At 41.9% G+C, this 17,119-nt stretch overlaps 1 protein-coding gene across 1 annotated transcript in view; it reads left to right on the plus strand.

Annotated features, from left to right (window-relative positions):
• TNFAIP8L3 (TNF alpha induced protein 8 like 3) overlaps positions 1-16,899 on the plus strand; it is a 151,789-nt gene extending 134,890 nt beyond the window's left edge. Inside the window, exon 2 of the mRNA XM_082252751.1 lies at positions 16,090-16,899. Coding sequence (XP_082108877.1) covers positions 16,090-16,652 — 563 coding nt within the window. The 3' untranslated portion in view covers positions 16,653-16,899. The remainder of the gene's footprint in view (positions 1-16,089) is intronic.
• Positions 16,900-17,119: the final 220 nt, after the last annotated feature.

Here is a 17,119-nt window from a genome sequence, read left to right on the forward strand (position 1 = left end):
TTGTGCAATCATCCTCAGAAAGACATGAATAAAGAATCAGAGATTACAGCTTAGGCTTGAAGGATTCCTTCATGTGTGATTATAGAGGATTTACCAAAAAGTTGGAGTTCAGCTGCCTTCTAGAACTACACAATTATAAAAATCTAACTGCACAGCATCCTTCTGCAGTGTACCCGCAGTGTCTTTATATGTATGTATCACCCTGACCTGCCCATCACGATCTCCACTGCATTACCAATCAATACACTGCCTGCTGATCTATAAAGTCTTTCGCATTCATCTGATGGTAGTTTAATGTAAAGCTCAGTGCGGTATTAGAGAAGACTGAAAGCAGCTTTACATGTCCCAGCAGTTATTGAGCTATAATTAGATGATCATCACATACGAATCTGCACTCTCCATATATCTAGTATTATCGCCTCCTGAAATAACTGGAGTATCTGCTAATACCATATAGTAATTATACTTATCTAAGCTCAATATATATATATATATAATATATAGGATGCCTGCCTTTACACGCACATGAACTTTAATGGCATCCCAGTCTTAGTCCGTAGGGTTCAATATTGAGTTGCCCCACAATTTACAGCTTCAACTCTTCTGGAAATGCTGTCCACAAGGTTTAGGAGTGTGTCTATGGGAATGTTTGACCATTCTTCCAGAAGCGTATTTGTGAGGTCAGACACTGATGTGGACGAGATGTCCACAATGGTTGCATTGCAGTGTGCTCGATTGCTGTTAGAAAAGAATATATCATTAGCTGAAATTTGACAGTTGCCTATTGTTCCAAATCATTTTTGCCACAAATATGCTGTCTTTATCAAATCGATTTAGCATTTTCATTGGTAATTTCCATATACTTTATTGGATTTGGATGACTTAGATTTATTTTATCTATACTTATTTTTTACTATTCCGCAGGGTAACTGTATGCCATCTGCCTTGTGGACATGTTGTAACAATGTGTATGTTTTTGCATTTTCTTTACTTTTATTACTTGTTCTAATCATCTACACATGCCTCAGTTAGAGGTGAACCTACTTACAGTATGTTAATTATAGGTGTGAAAAAGTTGGCTTTGTCATAAACTATTGTGGTGCAGGTTAGAAAAAAATGAATAAAGGCCACCGAAATTCATCTTTTTGTGCATCTGCAAATTCTTTAGATGAAGACACACAAGGCACTTGCCCATTTCTCCAAACCCTTATTGGACAGCGAGTCCAGATACATGCCTTGGCTCCATCTGGGAGTTAAGAGCTAGACCAGGGAGGGGTAGGAGCTGGGCTTCCCTATGACAAACTTGTACCAGCTGCAAATATACACACTCACACGTTATTGACAAAATGGTAGCACCCAGGAGTTGTTTAATTGAGGAAGACATAGCCGCTTTATAATGATTTGCTAATCTGTATTCTAAATCTGGGGTCCTCATATTTTTTAGTACAAAGGCTACATTGTATAATTCACAAACATTCAAAGGCTGAGAAAAAATCAGTTTTATAAATTAACAAACCAAATTTAAATAAATAAACTAATAAGTTTCAAGTTTCAAAAAAGTTCGGTAAAACAAAGCAAAAAAATTCTCAAATAAACTTTAGCCCTTTAAAGTCTCCAAGTCCCATTTTACATCAGAAGTCTCATATTAAAAAAACTAAATAACAAACATGTTATACTTACCTTCTCTGTGCAGTTGGTTTTGCACTCGGGTCCCTCGTTCCTGCTCCTGCCCCTTTCTCTTATCGAGTGCCTCCACAGCAAGCCGCTTGCTACGGGGGCACCCGAGCCGAGCTGCAGCTCTGTGTGTCCATTCAGACACGGAACTGCCGTTCAGCCCCACCCCCTCTCTCTCCTGATTGGCTCACTGACTTTGACAGCCGCGAGAGCCAATGGCACCGCGGATGTATCTCAGCCAATCAGGAGGGGGAGTCCCAGGACGGCCGAGGGACTCGTGGACATCACTGGACAGTGATTTTTTAAATCCGTGACCCCCTTACATCGAGGTCCCCATCAGAGTCCCCTCTTGGGGCCAGACGAAATCCTGCAGTGGGCCATAGTATGGAGACCTCTGTTCTAAATTATGCAAGCTGATGATTTCAGTTTGGATGCACTTTAAACAAAGCCACCAAACCTTGGCTATATTTTGTTAAGTACCCGTTGTGGGGATTGATTAGCTCGGTGGCGGGTATGGATGACCCCTTGGGGGGATTCGTTACACAGGGAGATAGCCGAGAAGTGGTTGCAAACAACAGTTTGGTTTATTCATGCAATTTTCTTCACACAAGTGCAAGCGTCAAAAACATCAAAATAAAACACAAAATAAATCCTTGCCACTGTGGGCGGCTACCTTCTCACACACCGGAACCTACCTAAGGAAGTCTGTCTCCAACCTACTGTTGGGCAGACTTTGCTGATCCTACAGCAGACACTCCATAGTCCATGTTTTTTCTTCACACAACAAATGTCCATTGAACATGTCCCTTTTCCTCTTCACATTGAACATGTCCCTTTGCTTGTCTCTTCACATAGCAAACAGTTCATTTATTTCTTCCACATAGAAATAGTTCATTTTCTCACCTTGAGAAGTCTTCACACTTTTTACCCTCCTCAGCGCACATCGCTCCAGGAGGTCTTCACACTTTTTATCCTCCTCAGCGCACATCGCTCCAGGAGGTCTTCCCCATGCTCACACAGCTTCAGGGGGCATTCATCTGACTGTCCTCCTCTACCCACACGGCGTTGGGAGGCAGCAGTCCTTCTCCAAGGCTTCACACAGCGTCGGGAGGCACACATCTGACTGTCCTCCTCTCCCTAGCTCACACAGCGTCGGGAGGCAGCAATCCTTAGACTTCCTTTGTACAAATTATAGAGGCCTTAACTTCCTCATTCAAACCATCTGAAGGCCTTTCAACTTCCTTAAGCCGTCCTGGCTACCTTTTCAGCCGACACCCTATAGTAATTGGTGAATTTTCTAAACCAGGTGGAAATGTATCTCCTGTCTGTGACTACATCCACAGATTTACCTGACTTCCTGTCACACCGTGTATAAGTAGACTGCCTGGAAATAATACATTTGCCTGCCCTAGGGAATAGGGAGTTGTTATAACATAACCAACTAAATAAGAGACGTGTGGGTATTAAAAAAACATCCATACTCACCCAGGTGGATGCAGCATCAATCTGATGCTGATCACTGTCAGCCACCGGCTCTCTGTTCTGCCCCTCCAGTGCTCACTGGAGCTGTGCAGGAGGTGGAAGCGGCTGGCACAAAGATCCCGCTGTCTGCAGAATATGGGTCACAGGAATGCAGAACTAAGTGCACTCCTGTGACCTACAGGAGAAGTGAAGCCAAAAGAGCTTTGGCCCTACTACTCCTTTAGGTTTGAAAGGATCTTGTAGATGAAGTCTTAAACTTTTTCAGGAGTTTTACACAGACTGCTAAAATTGATATGTTGGATTTCATCTCAAAACCATGGACAATAAAGAGTGATCCTATGAGCTTTTTACTCCCTGAAATTCGAAACCGGCATACAAGTTAACTACAATATGAATTCTACAGTAATACACAAAATACAATTTTGAGAATTCAATAATAAAAAATAAATTTTCTGCTGGGAAAAACAATGCAGTTATTACATTTTTGCAATTCTTATTGTCATGGTAAATTAGTCCATATTGCTGTTAATTTATTGAAAACCATGGAACACTTTTTAGCTGCTTAAAGCATAAGTTTGCCTTTTGGAACATGTTACATGTTCCACCCGTAACATGTTACGGCAGCTACAGCCATTCCACCCCTCTCCAGTAACGGCGGGCGGGCATCTTCTCTGGGCGCCCGCTTTCATTCTTTGAAACGAATGTGGCCGTGCGGTTCTCTGTTCACCCAGCCATGTAATTTATTCACAGTCCTCTGTGAATTGGAAACTACAAGTCCCAACTGCCTTTACTGCTGTCGACTTGTAATTCTTCTTGGCACTGTTGAGCACTGTGGTAGTTCATTCATTCTTCCTCTCAGTGAGTATCTGCCTGCCTGTATAAGGTACGAGCAAACAAATACACTGACAGGTCTGCAGGATTCCTGCATGGTGCCAGTGATCTGCTGATTGCTGGTGCAATGCTTTACAGCACGTGTCAAACACCGAATTCGGCCCTCCAGGCCATTTCATTTGGCCTTCACACCTCTCCTAGAGCTGCAGTAGAGCTCCAGCCCTCCTTTGGGCCTCCTCCAGACCCTTCACTTTCTGCTTCCTAGCTCTGCCCCCAGCTTCTTTCCAGCAGCAACACAAGGTAAGGAGGTGCACTTTGATGTAAGGGGGGGTGAGGGATACTCTTGGCATTTGATGTAAGGGGTTGGGATACTCTGGACTTCTAGTATTACAGATACAACCGGCTCTTTGAGGGCAATCATAATGCTGATGCGGCCCTGAGTTTGACACCCCCTGCTTAACAGGCTCCCAAAACAAGATAAAGTTAAACAATGCACATTTTTAAACCTGCAAAAAATGTGCATTTATTATTTTTTTGTTAAAATGTGAACTTCTCCTTTAACATAATTATGCACGAAAAGCTGTTCAATGCAGCCATATTTTTCTAAATGCCAAGTGATGCAGGGTGCCATCCTCCTGGGTGTACCTTACTATTCATTTTTAGAGAATCTGATAAGAGCGACTTGCCATCTCTGAGACATTAATTACCTGGGAAATACAACTAGCCCCCATCTACACTTACGTCTGCCTTTGTAAATAAGGACACAAAGTAGTTCCATTCTCTTTATAACTAGACGACATGTTTGTGTCTTCCCGTCTGCACCAGGCAGGTGGTGGGTCATTAAATAGGACCCCTTCTGCTTTTATATGTAAGATGGGTACCTGGAGTATGCAGTGTTTTACATTCCTTGTCATATGTCCGTGTCTTCACTGGACTTTTTCAGCAGAAAGCTCTGTGCTGTAGTGACGGCCCCACTAGGTCCCCTATCTTTATATTTCTATAACAACCCTTTTAAAACCAGAAAAAATATTCATTTATTTACTTACCAACAGCTGGGTGAAGAGCTAGAACAGGATAAGGGTCTATTATAGGGTGTAAGGTACTGTGTGCTTTCCTAAAGATTATTGGCTGTTACCTACAAATATATCTGTTCACAGAAAACCAATATCCACCTTCCATTTCTATATTTAATCCTTTTTAAAGCCAAACGGCAAAAAAAAAAAAAAAAAATTCAGAAGTTCAAATCCATCTTCTCTCCAACAAAGTGTTTTTGTCATTCTATACCTGGGAATTCTTCTGAAATCTATTTCTGCTTTCTCCCCTTTTATCTTTATCCCTCCATTATATATATTATACACTCCTCACCAGCCACTTTATTAGGTACACCTATTCAATTGCTTAGTAACACAAATTGCTAATCAGCCAATCACATGGCAGCAACTTAATGCATTTAGGCATCAAGACGTGATGACGACATGCTAAGGTTCAAACCAAGCATCAGAATGGGGAAGAAAGGGGATTTAGGCGACTTTGAACGTAGAATGGTTGTTGGTGCCAGACGGGCTGGTCTGAGTATTTCAAAAACTTCTGATCTTCTGGGATTTTCATTCACAACCAACTCGGGTTTACAGAGAATGGTCCGAAAAAAGAAAATATCCAGTAAATGGCAGTTGGATGGAGGAAAATGCCTTGTCAATGTCAAGAATGGTTCGAGATGATAAAAAGGCAACCGTAACTAAAAAAAACACTTGTTACAAACAAGGTATGCAGAATACCATCTCTGAATGCACAACACAACAAACGTTGAAACAGATGGACTACAGCAGCAGAAGATCGCACCGGGTGCCACTTCTGTCAGCTAAGAACAGGAAACTGAGGCTACAGACTCACAAAAATTGGACAATAGAAGATTGCAAAAACGTTGCCTGGTCTGATGATTCTTGATTTCAGCTTCGACATTCAGATTGTAGGGTCAGAATTTGGCGTAGACAGCATGAAAGCACGGATCCATCCTGCCTTGTATCAACAGTTCAGACTGGTGGTGGTGTAAGGGTGTGGGAGTATTTTCTTGGCACACTTTGGGCCCCTTGGTACCAATGGAGCATCATTTAAACGCCATGGCCTACATGAGTATTGTTGCTGACCATGTCCATCCCTTTATGACTACAGTGTACCCATCTTCTGATGGCTCCTTCCAGCAGGATAATGCACCATGTCACAAAGCTCAAATTATCTCACCACTGGTTTTTTGAACATGACAATGAGATCACTGTACTCCAATGGCCTCCACACTCCCCAGATCTCATTCCAATAGAGCATCTTTGGGATGTGGTGGAAGGGGACATTCCCATCATAGATGTGCAACCGACAAATCTGCTGCAACTGCGTGATGCTATCATGTCAATATGAACCAAAATCTCTGGGGAATGTTTCCAACACCTTGTTGAATCTATGCCACGAATAATTAAGGCAGTTCTTAAGGCAAAATGGGGTCCAACCCAGTACTAGCAAAGTGTACCTAATAAAGTGGCCAGTGAGTGTATATACTGTGTACAGATGGTAGGATAATGAAGCTGCGCTTGTCCGGTGGGTGTTTAACAAAGGTCGGGTATACAATAAATATTATAAAGTCATAGTAGTGCAAAAGTAATAGCTGAATCATAAATATAGTGTGACTGAAGTGCTGTGGAGATCAAGGCTGGCAATAGCGTGCTTATAAAGTGACTACAGTGCCAGTAGGAAGAGCGGTGACTGAGTGACACCAAAAAACAATAATTTGAATCTCTTGCTAGTATGAAATCATATGCTGGAATAAATGGTGTGCTTGCAAATAAATGTAAGTATAAAGTGACTACAGTGCCAGTAAGGAGAATGGTGACTAATGGCACTTTTCCACTGCAAGTACCGGCTCGGCACTGCTTGGCCCAGCTCGGCTCAGTTTGCTTTTCCACTGCGTGGTACGAGTCGGCACCTTTCAGCACTGTATAAGCTCTACTTGGCTCGGTTTGCTTTTCCACTGTTGTAGTAAGTGGGTGGGATTACAATGATTCTCTGACCAATCAGTGGCTAGTAGTGACAAACAATCAATGCTGCATGCAAAGGATTGTGGGATATGGTATCGGTACGGCCTGCTTGGAACCCCAACCGAGGTTGTACTGTTTAAGCGAGCCGTACCAACGCTGTACTATGTAGTGGAAAAGCACCGCTGTACCAAACCGAACCGTTCTAACCCGTACCATGCGGTACCATGCAGTGGAAAAGCGCCAAACCGATCCGTACCATGCAGTGGAAAAGCGCCAATAAGTGACACCAAAAAAAGAACAATAGTAAAAAACTCTTAATATTATAAGATCATAAGCTGAATCCACTACAACAGTCCATAAATCCAGTATGAATAAATAAAAAATGACGTGACTATAGTGCCAATACAGTGAATGGTGACTGGGTGGAAAAACAAAAAGCCAAACTAACACATTCCACAGATTTTCTTTTTTTCTTCTACTCTATGAATAAGGAAAAAGGGGACCTATGTAATCTCTATGGGTGGCCAAATATAAGGGGAAATGTGTCCACCTATCCACCCACATTGGGTTAGGTCCGTAAAAGCAGACCTGGGTATAAATTTTTCGGTGCGCTCCTACAAGCCTGAACAGACCCAAATGTTGGCACACATCCGTCCACTTCTAGCCACCCAGTAGGATATATTGCAGTCCATTTTATTTCTATGAAATCACGGGTCAACAATGAACTGACTGATTTTGTGAAAAGGGCCTCAACCATGTGAGCATTTCCAAAAAACAAACCCTGACAGTGTCCACCATTCGTCCACGATCCTGTCACTATTCCTGGCCACCATATAAATGTGGAGAAAGGTATAAATGAAGGCTTGTGAAATAAAGAAAAGTGTTTGCTCTACAGAATACTATCCTTATATTTGTAAATCCCCAAAATGCGTTCAATCAAGAAGCTTTTGTGTTAGTGGACCTTTAAACGTATTAGACAACATTGAGGGTATAAGGGAATTGTGTGTGAAAGTGACAGGTGTGTGCTTTTTCTAACATCTTCTCATTTAATTCCAGGGTCATGCAGAGCCAGAGATGTAAGCTGGCAGATGTTTGATTCAAGAAAGCGATAAGCTGTACAAGCAGCAGATTCTGGCGTCCGGCGATGCCAGTCTGATCTCCCCCACCAATGGGGAAGACAGAGCACAAATCAGAGCAGGAAGCCATGCCCTGACTATGTTAGATGACTCTCACAGTCTCTCTGCTGGCTTTAAAATAATGAACTATAAAAATGATAGCATTTGAAGCAGTATTAAACCCAGCAATATTTGTTATATTGCAGCTTACCAATTATTAGATTAGGCTTTCTTCTTTTTCTCACCTAGTGATCCACCAGTAAGTCTGTTGTTTTTGAAAAGAACAAACTCTTCTGCAGCTTTATCTGTTTTCAGGGACGGGGCTAATCATTTAACACAGACAGGGGTGCTTACAATAACCAGCTTTTATTTAAATGTTTATGTAAAATCTTTATCCCAAAAGGAAAAAACTGCTGTGACTACTTGTCACTACTTAGTGGATCTAAATCTGCTAGTACATCTAACACTGCACCCCCCCCCCCAAACTGACAAAGCTGCTGTCTTCTGTGCCCCCTGTTTGTCTTCATCCAGAGAGGGGGCACCCTAATATAGGACGTGAGTTTCTGGGGAGATCACCAGGTGAAAACAGATAAATACTCTGAAGAAAGAAAACAAATGCAGCCACCACGTCTAATGATTTCCATAATAAGCCGCAACATATTACATTTTTGGCTTTTAGTTTAATACCACTTTAAAGCTCAAGTTTAGGTTTTTATTTTTGTTTTTTTGTTGTTTTTATTCAGCACAAGGGAAAGTACTTGCGATAAATGAGAACCTTGTGCTGGTGGCAGTGGTCTTAGTTGAAATCTTCCTTCCTCTGCCCCAAACCACCGCAGTCATCTTCCAGTGCTGAAGGAAAGGGGAAAGTGGAGCTCCACCCAAAAGGGGAAGCTCCGCTTATTCGCACCCTTCACTGCCACATTTGACACTGTTTGGGGTGGAAAAGGGGGAGTGGATACCTGGTTTTGACAGGTACCTGCCCCCACTTCTGGGTAAGATAGCCGCAACAATCTCTAAAAATTTCCGGCCCCTCCTCCTTCCCCTACTGTCTTCTGGGACACAGATTCCAGAAGACAGTGGGACCGTTCAGAAAGCGCAATGCGACTGGGGCATGCGCAGTAGAAAGCCTGGGGGCTTCACTGGTGATTTCCCTTAGTGAAGATGCCGGCACCCGAAGCCGATTGAAGAATCAATTGCAACATTGCGGCGGACAGATCGGACCCCTAACACTTTTGGGAGTACGAGTGGCATTACTACAGTAATCAGTGCTATAAATATGCACTGTTACTGTAAAAATGACACTGGCAGGGAAGGGGTTAACTTTATTGGTGATTAGTGGGTTAAATGTATCCCTAGGGGCGTGATTTTAACTGTGGGGGGCGTGGCTTGTGATGTAACCACAGAGACATACTATCCTACATAGCAGGATCGTATAGCCTCTGTGCTTACATCAGGGAGAATGACAGAAGGCTGTGTTTACGCCACTGTCTCTGGTATAGAAAGTAATGAGAAACCCTAATTTTTAAGTTGTCATGCTAACAGTGGTTGAGGGAAAATCTTTCAGAGGGTAAACCCCTACTTTGGAGAGATCGTCTCTCACTTCCATTTGCGTTTCTTGGACAAAACATTTTTGCTTTACATACACCGGTAAACAAAATTCTATTGAGTTTGCTAAAGCGCATCTACTTTTTGGGAAAGTTCATAGTTTTCTCGCCTCTAATCCATCATGTGGATTAATTTGGAAAGTTCCTAACTCCCCGTGGCCTTGGTAGTGTAATATATATATATATATATATATATATATATGTATGTATGTGTCAGAATTGTGATTATTTAATGTCTAGTTTATGTAAATGTAACATAGTTTAAAATAATCTGTTGTTCTATAATCAGATCTTCCAACCCTATGCTTCCTTCATGTGGGTAGGGAGTGGTTTCTGGGCTTCCCAAGTAAACCAATAAGAGGATCAAATCCTCCTTCTGCTGTTTGGATAGATTATGGATTACCAAAACCTCTTTGTCCTGGTCCTTGCAAATAGACTCATTATTTATCTCATCTGTGAGTCTGCTAATGGGGCACTGAAATCCCAGAGCATCTTTACTGTAGTAAAGGGGTCTCTATTTACTGTCCTTCAAACATATGGGAGGGCGTACTGTGGCCAGTGGGAGTAAAAAATGCCCTAATGTCATTGGGAGTAGACAGTCTCAGAATTGGTGGTCAATTGGAGTGAAAAAAATTACATAGTAGTAGGAGGAGGAATAGTGCCCCATCATTGGGGTCAGTGGGAGGGATAGTGCCATATTATTGGTGTCTGCGGGAGGAATAGTGCTTCATTGTTGGTGTCAGTGGGAGGAATAGTGCCCCATCGTTGGTGTCAGTGGGAGGAATAGTGCTTCATTATTGGTGTCAGTGGGAGGAATAGTGCCCCATCGTTGGTGTCAGTGGGTGGAATAGTGCTTCATTGTTGGTGTCAGTGGGAGGAATAGTGCTTCATTGTTGGTGTCAGTGGAAGGAATAGTGCCCCATCCTTGGTGTCTGTGGGAGGAATAGTGCTTCATTGTTGGTGTCAGTGGGAGGAATAGTGCCCCATCGTTGGTGTCTGTGGGAGGAATAGTGCCCCATCGTTGGTGTCTGTGGGAGGAATAGTGCTTCATTGTTGGTTTCTGTGGGAGGAATAGTGCCCCATCGTTGGTTTCTGTGGGAGGAATAGTGCTCCATCGTTGGTGTCTGTGGGAGGAATAGTGCCCCATCGTTGGTGTCTGTGGGAGGAATAGTGCCCCATCGTTGGTGTCTGTGGGAGGAATAGTGCCCCATCGTTGGTGTCTGTGGGAAGAATAGTGCCCCATCGTTGGGGTCAATGGGAGGAATTATGCCCCATCGTTGGGGTTAGAGGGAGGAATTATACCCCCTTGTTGGGGTCAGTGGGTGTAATAAGGCCCCGTCTATGATCTTAGTAGGTGGAATAGTACCCAATCGTTGGTGCAAGTTGGAGAAATAGTGCCCCATCGTGGATCTTAGTGGGTGGAATAGTGCTTGACTGCTGGTGGCAGATGGTGGAAAGAATGGTACCTCAAATTAGTGGAAGGAAAAGTTTTCCAAGGGCCAGATAAAGGCAAGCAAAGGGCCACATCCAGGCCAGGAGCTGCAGTTTGGAGACCACTGTGGTGAATTCAACCATGCCTACAACCCTGGTCTCTTGCCTCTGTTGTATCACTTCCTATTGGAATGATCACATTTTGTTGTTTAGTGTAATTAAAACATTTTGTTCTGGAATTTTACAGAATCTTCCTTCTGACAGTGTTGGAATAGATCCAGCACTCCTTTAACATGACTGATTTTTCTGGTTTATTTAATAGTTAACAGAACCAGTTCTTTGCGATTTATGGCTTTTCAGTCTCTTAATGAGCAGAAGCAGCCACTGAAAATCATCGGAAAGTTTCCCTGTTGTTATAAAGATAAAAGCTTCTGCTCAAAAAGACAGCTGCACAAGCATGACAACTTCCTGAGAATGAATGTAATATATTTCAAGTGTCTGTTTTGAAAATAGAAATAATTACATGTTTAGCAGTGAAGGCCTTTTCTGGAGACACGTGCTGTACAATGATGGAAAGCATGCTGAGTGCAGAAATGTAACCCTCTGAAAATTGGGTGTAATTATAAAGTTAAGGGGAAGGAGATGAACAGTTTGGCCAGTTTTCATATTTACTTTACAGGACGTGACTACTCCAATAATAATGTGTTCTATTGTTCGGGGGTGTGCACTGTGTGGTGACACAGCTAGGCAGAGATGGGCATCCTGTGATGAAGGAGTTAAAGTGATGTGACTTGCTTCTTAGGCTGCTGCAGAGGGAAGAGGTCTGCTTGTGCACTAAAAATGCAGTAACTGCGCCATACTATACAGAGAATGGTTTGTCTCATCCCTCTAAACTGCTACATTTGTGGGAAAGCTTGTGCTGTTGAAAAACAATAGACATACTGTCTGGATAACTAGATTAAAAGCAAGCCTAAAAATGAAAAAAATTCTATGCTGAAATATAATGTTTGCTTTTGGGTTTATTACAGCTTTAACCAGTTCACGACCATGCTATAGCCAAATGACCGCTACAGCACGGCTGCACTTTGCCGGGAGGCTGTCCTATTACGTTCTCCAATGCTCGCACTTCCTGCCTGCTCCCTGCGGCACACATCGGCAGCGATCTGTGATTGGGGTAAAGAGCCAATCACCATGTGATACGATAACCGGCAAACACACACGGGGCATTTACACTGATAATCAGGGCACTGATCATCAGTGCTGCATATCATTGAAGCCAAATCAGTGCAGCCTCATCAGTGCCCATCAGTGCTGCATATCAGTGAAGCCTCATCAGTGCCTAATAGTGCAGCCTCATCAGTGCCCATCAGTGTTGCATATCAGTGCAGTCTCATCAGTGCCCATCAGTGATGCATATCAGTGAAGCCTCATCAGTGCAGCCTCATCAGTGCCTAATAGTGCTGCATATCAGTGTAGCCTCATCAGTGCCCATCAGTGAGGCATATCAGTGAAGCCTCATCAGTGCCTATCAGTGCAGCATAATAGTGCCTCCTCATCAGTACCCATCAGTGCAGCCTCATTAGTGCCCATCAGTGCTGCTTCATCAGTGCCGCATATCAGTGAAGCCTCATCAGTGCCTATCAGTGCAGCATAATAGTGCCTCCTCATCAGTGACCTTCAGTGCAGCCTAATTAGTGCCCATCAGTGCTGCATATCAGTGAAGTCTCATCAGTGCAGCATAATAGTGCCTTCTCATCATGGACTCTCAGTGCAGCCTCATTAGTGCCCATCAGTGTAGCCTCATCAGTGCCTATCAGTGCAGCATAATAGTGCCTCCTCATCAGTGCAGCCTCATCTGTGCCCATCAGTGAAGGGGAAAAAAATGACTTCTTAGTTTGTCGTTTTTTGTTTAGCAAATAAAAAACCCAGTAATGATTAAATGCCACCAAAAGAAAACAATTTAGTTTGGGGTACAGTGTTGCATGACCACGCATTTGTCATTCAAAGTGTGCCAGGTCTGAAAGCTGAAAATCTGTCTGGCCGGAGGGGGGTATAGGTGCCCAGTAGGCAAGTGGGTAATAGAAGTGTACCAGTCTGACTCACACTCAAACCTCAGTGCTAATGAAACTGGGTGTATGGCCTGCAGAGGTACCATAATAAGCCTTATGAAATGAGAAATGCTCGGCACATTAATCCGTGGAAATACAAAATCACTTTTCTGTTAAACTCTGATTGGTTTCACATTTAGGATCCCTCTGTAGTAATTGTCTGGAAGAAGAAACTGTTCGTCTGGTTTTCCATGAGCCTGGACTGTTTTTTGTATATGAACCCCTATGTTATACCAATGCATGCTCTATATGTAAGTTACTACTTTTGTGCTATTCACTCATTTGAAAACTCTTATTGTAATCTGAAAACCTTTAATAAAAGAGATTATACACATTTTTGTTTACTGTATAAAACATAGAGATGTGTAGATCAGTAACTGCAGTGAATCTGCATAATCGTTTAACTACTGCTGAGATAAGGACACTGATTTACTAAAGGAGTTCAGAGTTTTTAAGCAAAAAATTGTGTGAATATTCTCTTCCTTTATCCAGTTGTGTGCAGGAGAAGGAAATAAACAGGAAATTCTGCTTTTCACATAACTGAAATCACTAGTCAGACAATTTTTGTGAAGATTTTTAACTCCTTTAATAGGTCAACCTCAAAATATCTGCCACAAAAGGAGGGCATTGTTCTCAATAAGATCCCTTACTTCAGGGTTTGACAAACTTGCTTTGAATCTGAGTCCGTTAAAATAGTTAGGAGCCAGTTCCTTTAAGAAACACATTATATGGGTAGAACATGTAACATGTTACGGAAGGTTAACTTATCCTTTACCCTTTCACAGCCAGAGCCTTTTTTGCACACGTTTAAAAAATTTTAGACCTGAAGATTACATAAAACCCCCAAATATTATATATTTTTTGAAGGCAGACACACAAGAGAATAAAATAGTGGTAGTTTCAATTTTTTATGTCACACGATATTACCGCAAAGGTCTAGGAAACACAACATTTCAGTAAAAAAAAACATTAAAAGTTAATTTTAGGGGCACAAAAACGCAATAAAATTACCCACATTTTTGTTAAAATAAAAAATCTGAGGTCGCTCAGAGTAAATTAGATAACCAACATGTCAACTCTTAAACATGTCAGTACACTATTTTTTCCATAGACGACGCTTTAAAAGCCCCCCTTAGAATCAGAGCAATAATTCTAGCAACAGACCTCCTTCAGAATGCTAAACTGATGACCTGACATGCACAGCGATATGTAATCTGTGTTTCACAATTGACGTTTTGTATGTGCCTACATGTGGGGGGGACCTCTTCTTTTTTTTTTTTCTTTTTTTTTTTTTTTCGGGGGGATTTTATATGCTTGGGTGTAACTTTTTTTTTCTATCTCATAGGGGACAAAAAAATTACCCTGCATGTCTGCCCTGTGCTCCAGTGAATGTAATGCAATGCACATCGCACTGCATTACATTTTTTCCCGGCCTTGGCCAAGGAAACTGGACAGGGACCCGGAAGTGATGTCACACGTCACTTCTGGGTCAACAACTAGAAGGGGAGAAGAGCAGACCTCCCTCCCCTCTCTACCTGGTGGCACCCTCTATGCCAGTCCCAGGCCAGCAGATGGGCAAGTGGAGCCTGGGATACATAGCGGGGGGGGGGGATTTGGGCACGGAACTTGGCGCCTGGGGTTTGTCAAGCCCAATACAGTACAATTAATATATAGCCTACAACTCAGGAAAGAGATCCTAAAAATGTAATTAGCATAATGGCTTCCCTATGTACATATGTATAAAATCACAAACTAAGCCGACTGCATTACTAAACGGAAGAACATACTGCTAACATTATGTCCGGCCACAGAGCCCCATAGCCTTGACCACCATCAAGATAGCGCTACTCTCAGTATTGTAAATCGTAGGGCACGATTTATTGTTCCTTTCAGAAGATACAAAAGACCTTAAACTACCTACTTCCATATATTGGAAGGGAAGCTTTACTCTCTTTGTGAACAATCACAACACCACCTAAGCAAAATCGTCCATTCTGCTGGGAACGATTCCTATCCTCTGCTCTTTTCTTGTTTCTATTTTCTTGTTTTTCTTTTTATCGGCTATGGGATAAGATTCTGTACATCAAGTTCCGATGGACTGCTTCGCAACATTTATTGGATGACTCCTATTGGTCTCCTCAATACGGGTTGCGTCCCATACCACTACACAAGTTGTCCCCATTAGGGGTGTCTGACGGATGGGAAGCTACCCATGTTACACAAGCATTGATAAGTTGCTTTGTCTATTAACCTGATTCCATTATTACTATGATCCTACTACTGTGGTTTATTGATGACCCCCATCGAACACTTGACTATACACCAGGAATGGTTATTATGTTCTTATAGGTCATATGCTACTGTACTGATTTTCTGTTTCTATTGGCTTTTGTTTGCTGTATTGATTCATTTTGAAAAATGAAATAAACTTTATTGGAATAAAATCACAAACTACATATAGAAAACGGTGTTTAATAAGCATTAATAAGAATATTTACAACTAGTTGATCTCCTTTTTCATGGAAAAAAAAAATGTATAATAAAAGTACTGAAAATTGTGTTCATTACCTTTAAATCCTAAATAGGCACATTTCATGATATCGGCAGTGTCTCACTATGAAGATATGCCTTACTTTTTAATAAGACCAGTTGCTATATAAAACTAATTGTCGTATATTAAGTATAAAATCAATTTCTGACCTTGTACTTCTACTACAAAGAAAACATTTTACATTTCTTCATGCATGCATACTACAATTAGAAATGTTTTGCACATATTCATCCCAAACATAATGCGCTGAATTCTTCTTTCCATATACAGGACCAGAACTGTTCAGTTCGAAGAGCTTCGCCGTACAAGCACAGAAGAAGATTCTCGGCAAAATGGCTACAAAGACAATGGCAAATATGCTTATAGATGACACCAGCAGTGAAATTTTTGATGAACTTTTCAAAGCCACGAAGGAACACGTCAGGAACAAGAAAGAAGCTCACAAAATCCTAAAGGACCTTATTAAGGTGGCTGTAAAAGTTGGTATTTTGTACAGAAACAACCAGTTCAGCCCAGAGGAACTGGAGATTGTGGAGAAATTCAGGAAAAAGCTGAATCAGACCGCTATGACAGCCGTCAGTTTCTATGAAGTGGAATACACGTTTGATAAAAATGTTCTTTCTGGACTTCTACAGGATTGCAAAGGTCTGCTCCATGAATTAGTGCAACGCCACCTAACGCCAAAGTCCCACAGCCGCATTAACAGAGTTTTCAATCATTTTGCTGATATGGATTTCCTTACTGCTCTCTACAGCCCTGATGGGAATTGCAGGCCGAACCTAAAAAGGATTTGTGAAGGAATAAATAAACTGCTGGATGACAGAATCATTTAAATGTTTGCCTTCATCTTTTTTTTTTTCTGTGTGAACAAGATGGCTTCTTAATGGACATGTTGATTGCAGGCAGCCAGATTGAAGCACAGCAGATGTCTGTATGGGGGTGTCATTTTTATTTTGTTTTTTGGGACATATTTCTGTTATTCATATACAGAACGAGGCCTTCATCTGCATCCATTAAACTATATTTCCTTAAATAAGCTGAGGTACTTGACAGCCAATAAAACCATTAGATTGCCATGACCCAGAACGAGGCCTTCATCTGCATCCATTAAACTATATTTCCTTAAATAAGCTGAGGTACTTGACAGCCAATAAAACCATTAGATTGCCATGACCCAAGGTAGAACAGCAACAGTTGGAGCGAAACACAACTCTTGAGTTATGTTTGTATTTATTATGGATGGGTCTTTTCTTCTCCATTGATGGTCCTTAAATCCTATAGCCGCTTTCACAGCTGCTTT

Source organism: Pelophylax lessonae, assembly GCF_965119305.1.
Source record: "Pelophylax lessonae genome assembly, chromosome: 4".
Classification (NCBI taxonomy): domain Eukaryota; kingdom Metazoa; phylum Chordata; class Amphibia; order Anura; family Ranidae; genus Pelophylax; species Pelophylax lessonae.